Raw genomic sequence first — 9,791 nt, forward strand, 5'->3', positions numbered from 1 at the left:
ATTCAAGGCTAGAATTCCCCCGTCGGGGATGGGTTAATAATATCAAAGACCGTTCCTCCAAAGGAGTTTAACTTTACTGGTATTTACATCATATATATATATATATATATATATATATATATATATATATATATATATATATAATAGTATATATATATGATATATAATATATCTATAACCCATTCATCCATTACACATGAGTCTCATGATTCATAAGCTGTCACGTCTTTAATAACCAAATATACCAACCTTGACGTAATGGAGTTGACATGCGAGCAATGCAGTTCATACAGATCGTCCAGGGAAGTGACTTTTTCGCGTAACTTCTTCTCAAAGCCACTCCAACTGATCTGGTGAACCTGGGAGTATGACATTTTTTAGCAATATTGAGAATGAATATTACTAACAGCTTAGGAATGCTGTAAAACTTAATTGAAAGTAAACACAATTTTGTAAGCTATAAACACATGATTTAGAAGTTACTTAGTTTTTCAGTCAGCATTGAAAAAAGACAAAAGTCTAGAGTGGCATCCTATAATGAGGAAATCAGAGAAAGTCAGTATACCTGACTTATGACATAGGCCTGCACGACTAGAAGGAAGTGATGCATCTGATGTGAAAACAGGCAAACTTGATGGAACTGCCTGCACTTCTTGAATCTACCCTCTGCATCTTGGCGACCTAATAGGAACAGCAAAGATGGAGTTATGTTATCAACCTCCAATATCATAATACAATAAATATACAAGATTATATCAAACATGAAAAACAACATCCATATACACATGTCTTATGTTATGAAAGACTGTCAGAGGAATGCACATTATAGAAAAACATAGAATATACAATCATAGGGCCCCAATACTCACTTAGACTCATGGTGTGCCTGAAAATATCATCTGCTGCCCAGATGCTGTGGTGCAACGATGCCACGAAAGTCCACAGCCGAGAATAAGAGGCTAATACTGCATTGTCTAGAATGAGTGTGTGCGGCCATCTGACGTGGTATCTCAGCTCGAGACAGTCCAAAATACTAGCTGTGGATCGAAGTGGGATGATCTTCATTAGGCATATAAGGAAAAAAAGGCTTAACCCACTCACGACGGGGGCATTCCAGCCTTGCATGTCACAATGCCGGGGCTTTCGAACGCTTAGGCCTAAATCAATTAAATGACTGGCAGAGAGGGTTAAGGCAGTTCAATATTTTATTTTAAATATATGTAAAAGAATTCGTGAGTATAAAGCAAACTGATGCAATATCACATCTATAACAATCCCTACCTTCTTATTGGCATGAACTTTGAACAATTAGTCATTATTAACACGTATTTACACAATGCAGTCTATCCACATCTATACCAAATCATTAAACACTATCATGCCACTTACTCTGATGCGTAAACACTGATGGAATTTTGGTGATTGCAAAAGAGAGGTTGTCGATGAGAGGACTGCTGCTCCAGCAAGAGTCAGCCACAGACTTCTGAAGGATGCTGTTTAACTCAGCAGGAATCAGAAGCATGGCTGGGTCCCTTGTCGTATCAAACTATAATCAAAGGAGAATGGCTTTTATCTCTAGAATTAATACACGTACAACTTACAGTGTATTTGATTTTCTGATTTTTAATCAATGGTCAATAATATTTGATACCCTTTCTGTAAATTATGTCCTATCATAAGTAAGTAAAATAAAGAAGAAGAAGAGAAGGAGAAGGAGAAGGAGAAGGAGGAGAAGAGGAAGAAGAAGAAGGAGTAGAAGAAGAAGAAGAAGAAGAAGAAGAAGAAGAAGAAGAAGAAGGAGAAGAAGAAGAAGAAGAAGGAGTAGAAGAAGAAGAAGAAGGAGTAGAAGAAGAAGAAGAAGAAGAAGAAGAAGAAGAAGAAGAAGGAGTAGAAGAAGAAGAAGAAGAAGAAGAAGAAGGAGAAGGAGAAGAAGAAGAAGGAGAAGAAGAAGAAGAAGGAGGAGAAGAAGAAGAAGGAGGAGAAGAAGAATAAGGAGGAGAAGAAGAATAAGGAGGAGAAGGAAGAGGAAGAAGAAGGAGGAGGAGAAGAAAAAAGAGGAGGAAGAAGAAGAACAAGAAGAAAAAGAAGAAAGAGAAGGAGGAGGAGAAGAAGATAAACAAAAGGATCATATGGCAACTATGACAACAAACCTTTGTGAAGAGGTTGACTGTCAGAGCTCTGGCAAAATGGGCATCGTGCAGCAGTAGGAGAGCGCGGAGAGCTGAAAAGTGGTCGATCAGACTCTCCTGGACTAGAACTTCACTCAGGAGACTTGTGTTTACCAAGCGACTTCTGTGAAACAAGAGAAACAATATATATGACAGCATTGTTAACCATGAAAATGTACAATAACTTTCAGAATATATAAGTATAACAAACATCAATATCATCATTTCAATACAACTTAAATAAAACAGATAATACCGATTCACATTTTGCAATCCTTCTTTAACTAATAAACTCTCAAACTACATAGCAAAACCATTACAGAGATCACATCCTACCTAAATCCTCCACAAACACAACAACAACCTAAAAATATTTCACATGAATACTCTCAGCTTACTGTGTGGCCAAGTGGAGCCTTATGGAGCGAATGAAGTAGATGGGGAGGCAGGCTAGTTCGCTATTGGTGGGACACGTAAACTGTTCCTCCTTCTTGACATTGCTGACGGTCGCTGGATGGCCGGTCAAAGCCGTTCCAGTTATATTCAGGAGGGGAGCTTCGTCTGGCAAGGAAAAGTTGCAAGGTCTGGTAAAGTCTGGGATGGTCTTGGGGTATTTGTAATGTGAATAAGTATGGTGGTGACTACATGGAAGGAAATCGCCTAGCCATAAGTATGTAGAAAAATTAATTGAAGAATCATCATAACATGACTTCAAATTAACAGAAATCTTCATTTATATCAATCAACTATAAAATAAGAAAGAAACCATGGGGAAAAAAAAATTAAGAATGATTCACACATCAGAAAACAGAAATCAGAAAAAAAAAAAGGAAAAGAAAAGAGAAATCCATATTAAAAAGAGACACAAAGGAAACGAAAGAGCCTCACCCATTAGCTTGAGGTACTCCACGCTGTACGGCTGGACCTTCGGCACGACGGAGAGCCTCCTCGCGGACAGGAGGTCATCCTCCATGGTGGTGTCAGTGTGGGGCGAGGTAGGAGACACTGCCGGTGCCTGTTCGTTAAGGAAAACGATTAACTTGATAGTCATCATCGTCTCAAGAATTAAACTGACCAAAGAAGAAGAAAAAGAAAAAGAAGAAGAAAAAGAAAAAGAAGAAGAAGAAGAAGAGGAAGAAGAAGAAAAGATCATTAGAAACCCTTACCTGCATTGGATAATCAGGATAAAAAACAAACTGACCTGACTTCACAGGAGAACAATCAGAGAAAACAGAAAAAAAAAATTACATATAGCAGTATTCATAACCTGCTTGAATATTTAAAGAATTTCTATGAATATTTTACATTCTGAAGCTTTCATCAATATCATATCAATTTTACATTTTTAATAATATATATCATTTGAGCACAGAAACGAAATCATGAGCTAAAAATACTGATTATGTCAACCATGAAACAACCTCTTTTGAATGCATTAACTAACATACGCCATTACTTACCTCCATCCAATTATTACATCTTGAGTGCATCATGCATTTACAAACTTAGGCATGAATATAAAATAACTTGAATCATACTGACTAGGCAGAAAAAAAGACTTACATGAAATAAAAATACTAATAAACTGGATCAACAGCATTGTATATAATTTTCAACTAATACAAAGCAATAACAAAATATAAATATATATTAAAAAAAAAAAAAAATTCCAAAAGAAAAGAAACTAGTCTTCTATGTTTACCACAACTTGTTAACAAAAGAAAATTTGTGAAATGGATTCAAGATTTGAAACATTTCTAAGTATAATAGATCAACCCAAAATATTATAAATACTCATTCCTTTAAATTCAAAAAAAAAAAAAAAAAAAAAAAAAAAAAGTAAATATATAAACATGGCAACCAAAAAATAATATTCAGGATAATAATATTGAAAGCAATAATAATAATAATAATAATAATAATAATAATAATGAAAGCAATAATAATAATAATAATAATAATAATAATAATAATAATAATGAAAGCAATAATAATAATAATAATAATAATGATAATGATAATAGCAATAATAAAAAAAAATAATAATAATAGTAATAATAATAATAAAAGTAATAATAATAATAATAATAATAATAGTAATAATAATAATAATAAAAGTAAAAATAATAATAACAATAATAATTTCAATAATAATAATAATAATAATAATAATAATAACAATAATAATAATGCTACAGTAAAAAACAAAACAAAACTTTCCATAAAACACTAAATATAAAAAAAGAATGAAAAATAAACACTCCCACACACACACACACTAATACACATGCACACGCATACAGACGCGCACACACAAACGAGAAGGTACAAAGAAGGGAGCGACGCCCGCCCTCCACCTACATGTCTCCAGAGCAGTTTGTGTATGACGGCATCAGAGGCATGGCCGTAGATGCTCCTCCCGCGCTCCTTCAGTACCTCGCCACCCACCTTTAGGAGGGTGGTGGAGGAAAGGGAGAAGTGGGACGGTGCGAGAAAGAGGCGGTAGGGAGGGTGTTGGGGGGAAGGGAGGGGTGGGTGAAATTTAGAGTGTTCGTTTTAGATTTTTTGGTAAGTGGCTAGTTTTATAGAGATGGGGTTCCTGATTAGAATTTATTCATCTATTTATTTATTTATTTATTTATCTTTTTTTTTTTTTCCTCTCTCTCTCTCAGTCTGTTTCTAATTAGATAGTTGCATGAGATAAAGTGCAAAGTGGCAACCAGTGCAGCGAGCTTGTGCCTTTGCATGCACACAAGAAGCAGTTTCGATACATCTGCTTTTTAGTTTACCCAGACCCGAGAGAAGCGATGCCCAACTAGCACAATGCTAATAACCATTTTCCGAGTCAAATCACTATGGGGCTGAAATCGTGAGCATGCTGTGGTAGAGGCAATATCTTAAGCACCTCCAGAAAGGTGGTACAAGCCTTGCATTCGGGTTGAAGAGGGGGCTTCGGAATGCCAATCGAAGCTTGTGCAGTGATTAGTGATATTACTTTTTTTTCCCTATAAGGCATTCACCCTTTTAATAAAAGAGATGCATAAAGCACATACCATATTAATTCTCATACCAGCAATACCTAAGTACACCATACCCTATACCCTAGTTAATACCTTGAGCATGTGTTTTACCATCAAACATACAATTATTCCTCCCAACATGTGTGGTAATATGAACCATCACACCTTAACCAATTTACAGATGTAAAAACACAAAACTGACACAAAGTGCAGCTTTGTGTGTGAATCAACATACAGCATATACCAACATGTCCTTTTGAATTATATAAGCCATTTTAGTTCCCAGATATCCACCTTGAAAAGCATCACTTTCAATCCAAGCAAATAAACAGCAATACATGGCCAGTAAAAAAAACCTGGTGCTATGTGGAAAAAAAAAAATTGAATTCTGGATCCAAGCATCATTTCTTATTATGTTGAAATGCCATTGTCTTTTTCTAAAAGCCCCATAACAATCCAAATATCTGCCCACATGTTTTTAACATTTATCAACCACATGGCTGGTGCATGTTTTTAGTATCTTCACACGATATCAAACACAGAATCACTGCAAATGTGGAAATCAAACACATATTCATGTGTTTACATTGCATTTCCTGAACACAGTGCCTTCTAGTATGTGTCAGCAAAAATCATGATGCCTGGATATCTCTGATCTCTTTTATATATAGTTCATACTACTGCAAAAGCAACAAAGCATTTGCCTTATTCAAAGCAAATACTATAGACTGCAAGGAGTTCCTACGTCTTTAGTTAGCCTTTAGAGGAGAATATTATCTAATAAATTTATCATCTTGTCAGGCTAATTATTTTCATCTCTTGCATTTGCTATTTAAGCCATCATGATTAAAAACATAATTCTGAACAACAAACTCTATCAGAAAGATTATATCCACAATTAGTCAAATATTTACAAAGATCACATAATCCTAAATATTCAAATCATAAATTTGGATATAAATTTCCTTCAAAAATTCTTAATCAGCTTCAAAAACCTTTACTAAAATACAGTTTCTTCAATTAAGTTTACACTAATAATAACAAGAGATATACAAGATGAGAACTATAAGATCAGCAACTGTTAAAAAAGCTAAAGTTTTGCAAGATGAAATCTAAGAAAAATTATGTATGTAATTTCAGATAAAAAGCCTATGTGTAATTGATATGTATTTTTAAATCATTTACCATTGCAATGCACATGTTACATACAAGAGATATCCTTATTATTACTGACATGAATGCAAAAACAAAGTAAGCTTGTGTCTGCTTTTAACCATAGAAAAACTAAGTAATATTTTTAATTACTTAGAAGAGTTATGAACCATTCTATAAGATGTATTCTATGTATTCTACAAATATTTCTATGCCTCTGAAAATCCCCTTACATACTTGGACAAAGTTAGTACTTACTTCTTCTATTGCATCAAATGCCCTGTGAGGTAGTTATATATCCTCTTTGATATGTGTTATTAGATAAGATCTTTTATATGCACTGTTCATGGTAAATATTGAGATATAACACAAACAGGACTATATTGTAATATTATTGTGATAATAAGCTTTCTTGGACAACTAATGGCTTTGCTCAAGTCAAAATTATTCCTAGTTTTCAAACTATATATCTTTTATACATATTTCTTACAGAACCCCATTTTTTTCGCATTTATATAATTTCTAAAGGGTCATACACGGACATTTTATATCAAGTGTAATTACCATAAAGAAAGAAGAAGAAAAAATTAGTCTTGGGTTTAACTATTTTTTTTTGTAAAAAAAAAGAAAGAAAAAGTTTCCATTTGTGTAAAGATTCTTACCTTCAAATTTCAGCTCACCCTTCTTGATCTGCCCTGAGATATGACAATTCATGATTCCATTTCATATCTCTGCTAATATTAAAGATATAAAGATGATCTCATCCTGATGCAAATGGATACCAAAAAACAGCAAAATCCAAGACTAATGTTTTTTTACTTATTGGTTACACTTGATGGGGAATGTCCCTCACAGCCTAACCAGTAACATGTCCATATGCAATATTCTGACATGATTTATAAAATACAATCATCTGTCCCCAAGGAAAAAAACAAAACACAGAAGACAAGATATTCTCAGAACATACCTGGTCTATGAGGATTGGCCTTTCTTCATCAGGTGTAGTAAATGCAGTTGACCCAGAGGTCTGTCTGTCATAGGACAAGCATGATTTGTAGCTGGCTGTGCTGGCTCCTGAAACCTGTCGCTCATAGGCTATGGCTGCTCTGAAATTCCTGCTCTCTGTGTTCTCCCTGCTGATGCCATATTCTGACTCCAATACACGCTTTTTGTTTTCTATTGCTGCTGATGATGTTACCGCTTTGGATTTCAAGAGATTCATTGTGTTCCTGTTTGTGGTGCTGGACTGAAATTCCTCACTAAGAACTTTACGTTTGATGGCTGCCGCCTCAGCGCACGTTTCACGATATCGGGCAAATGCTTCATTCAGATTTGGAACATTACCATTGCTTTCATCCTCACTTCCTATTATGGATTTCTCCTGAGTTACACACTCTTGAACAGAACCAACAGTAGCAGTCGTGGCCACTGCACTTGCCTCTTGACTATTGGCATTAGCATCCTCCTGAACTGTGACTTCTGCTGAGGTATATCCCTGATTTACATTGGCATTTGGATCATTTGGAATCACAGGATCACTATCAGCTCTTTCTGGTCCTGTGTTTCCATTTTCATCACCATCCTTTCCTTCGTCAACAGCTGTTCGAGTTAGGGCAAAATTGGCATTGCCATCTCCAGGTCTTTGTGTGTCCCTCACTCTAATGCCATATTCTTCATTTAGGACCCTCTGACGAATCTCTGCTGCAGTCAGATTACCATTATCAACTTGCAATTCACTAACCAACTCCCTGGTAACTGTTTCATTGGAATGCAACAGACTCTGAGCTCCGACCAGCTCAGTGCTAACAATGCCAAATTCCTCTTCCAGAACTTTCTTCTTGATGGCAGAGGCTTCAGTCTGGTTACTGCTGTTAGAAAAATCTGAATGCACAGGGAGCTTATATCTTGCAGGTAGTTGAGTGTCCTCTTTACTGTGAATAATAGACCCAATGGAGCTCTTTGTGTACCAACGTGATGCCCTGCCATCAATCACATTCCTATCATAGGTAACAGGCTTGGTGGAGTCCACCTCCAGTTCTGGCAGGTTCTCATCATGAGGAGTATCCACAATGTCAGACGAGGTGCTCATGAGGGAAGCGGTCATGTCGTAAGCTGATACCGATTCCTCTGTGGGACTTGGCTCGATGCAATCACTTCTAAGCGGGTCTGGACTCAAGTGATCGATGGATTTTGTGTCTGAAGGAGTATCCAGCTTTTTCACTAGAGGTAAGAGTCTCTCGGTTGTAACAGCTGACGTATCGTCATCTTCCTCTTCCTCTTCTTGGTCCTGTTTCTCATCCTCTTGCTGTTGAGTCCATTTGAAGTTAACAATAAACTTCTTGCGGGATTCGCTCAGGAGACAGCGTTGCAATTTCCAGCGTGAGAGGACCTCTCTCCGCTCTGCTGCCAGCATCAGCTTGTGATAATACATTTCAATTTCAGCTCTGAAATAAAGAGAAATAAATCAATATATGTAAAGCTACAAAACAGAGGATTATACCAAAATATTTTGAAAAGCATCACTGTAAACAAGATCAAATGTCTTGATGGTTAAGAATACTCATTTCAATTCTATTAACCTCACTTTGATAAAAAGTTAATAGATTTACTGAGCAAAAATATATGAAATCAAAACTGATGGTAAATTATAATTTCTTGGCAAGCTTTATAGAACCTTTAAAAAGCTATTTCTTTTTGTAAAGCAACATTATTGACTCAAATTTTTGAAATGTTAATAGTAGAAAAAACGAGTAGTTAACTTTCTATAATGCATCCTCTCTCACAGGCTTTCCAATAGAAGCAGTTAGCTGTTAGGACTTTAACAGCAGGATTATCATTATTTTTATACTATCAATACCATTATCATTAATGTTTTCATCATCATACTTTCTATCAATATCATAACTAATGTTATCATTATAATCCACCTCAGAGGTCAAAAGCAGTCCATTTTATTGGGGCTACACATCTATCATCTAAACCAACTTCCCTTGACAAGAAGTTCATAAATAAGGATTCGAAAAATAACGTAATGAAATTACATACATATGAATATATGTATACTACTAAACGAGAAACAAGCCTTGAATCTGGCCCCACCACTACACTGGAAAGGTCTGCCTTACTTTAGTTTTTCTTCCCGCTGTTGCTTCTCCTTCTCAACTTCTTCAGCCTCTATAGCGATCTTTTTCTCCAGCTCGATTTCCTGCTCCCTCTCTGCCACCTTCCTCTCTTCGGCTTTCTTGGCTTCCTCCTTCAGTTCCTTGAACCTGGCTCTTTTCCTCTCCATCTCCAACTGGCGAACGTCGTTCATTCTCTCTGACAGAATAAAGGAGGTATCGTGTTCATTAAAATAAACAAATAAATAAAACAATAATAGTAGAAGACAGATAAAATAAATAGATACATAAATAGACCTAAATCTAAGAGATTTACAACCTGTTGCCTGCAA

At 35.7% G+C, this 9,791-nt stretch overlaps 1 protein-coding gene across 2 annotated transcripts in view; it reads right to left on the reverse strand.

The window, feature by feature from the left end:
• Positions 1-249: 249 nt before the first annotated feature.
• LOC122266881 (gamma-tubulin complex component 6-like) overlaps positions 250-9,791 on the reverse strand; it is a gene marked incomplete at its 3' end in the record, with an annotated part of 20,413 nt that continues 10,871 nt past the window's right edge. The window contains 10 exon segments of one of the 2 annotated variants that reach the window (XM_086551282.1): positions 250-359; positions 566-681; positions 870-1,037; positions 1,390-1,546; positions 2,151-2,292; positions 2,567-2,729; positions 3,057-3,183; positions 4,530-4,616; positions 7,308-8,784; positions 9,466-9,658. In XM_086551282.1, coding sequence (XP_086407408.1) covers positions 250-359; positions 566-681; positions 870-1,037; positions 1,390-1,546; positions 2,151-2,292; positions 2,567-2,729; positions 3,057-3,183; positions 4,530-4,616; positions 7,308-8,784; positions 9,466-9,658 — 2,740 coding nt within the window. 2 annotated transcript variants of the gene reach the window in all.

Source organism: Penaeus japonicus, unplaced genomic scaffold, assembly GCF_977035675.1.
Source record: "Penaeus japonicus unplaced genomic scaffold, GWHDUDI00000001_assembly GWHDUDI00000025, whole genome shotgun sequence".
Taxonomy (NCBI): domain Eukaryota; kingdom Metazoa; phylum Arthropoda; class Malacostraca; order Decapoda; family Penaeidae; genus Penaeus; species Penaeus japonicus.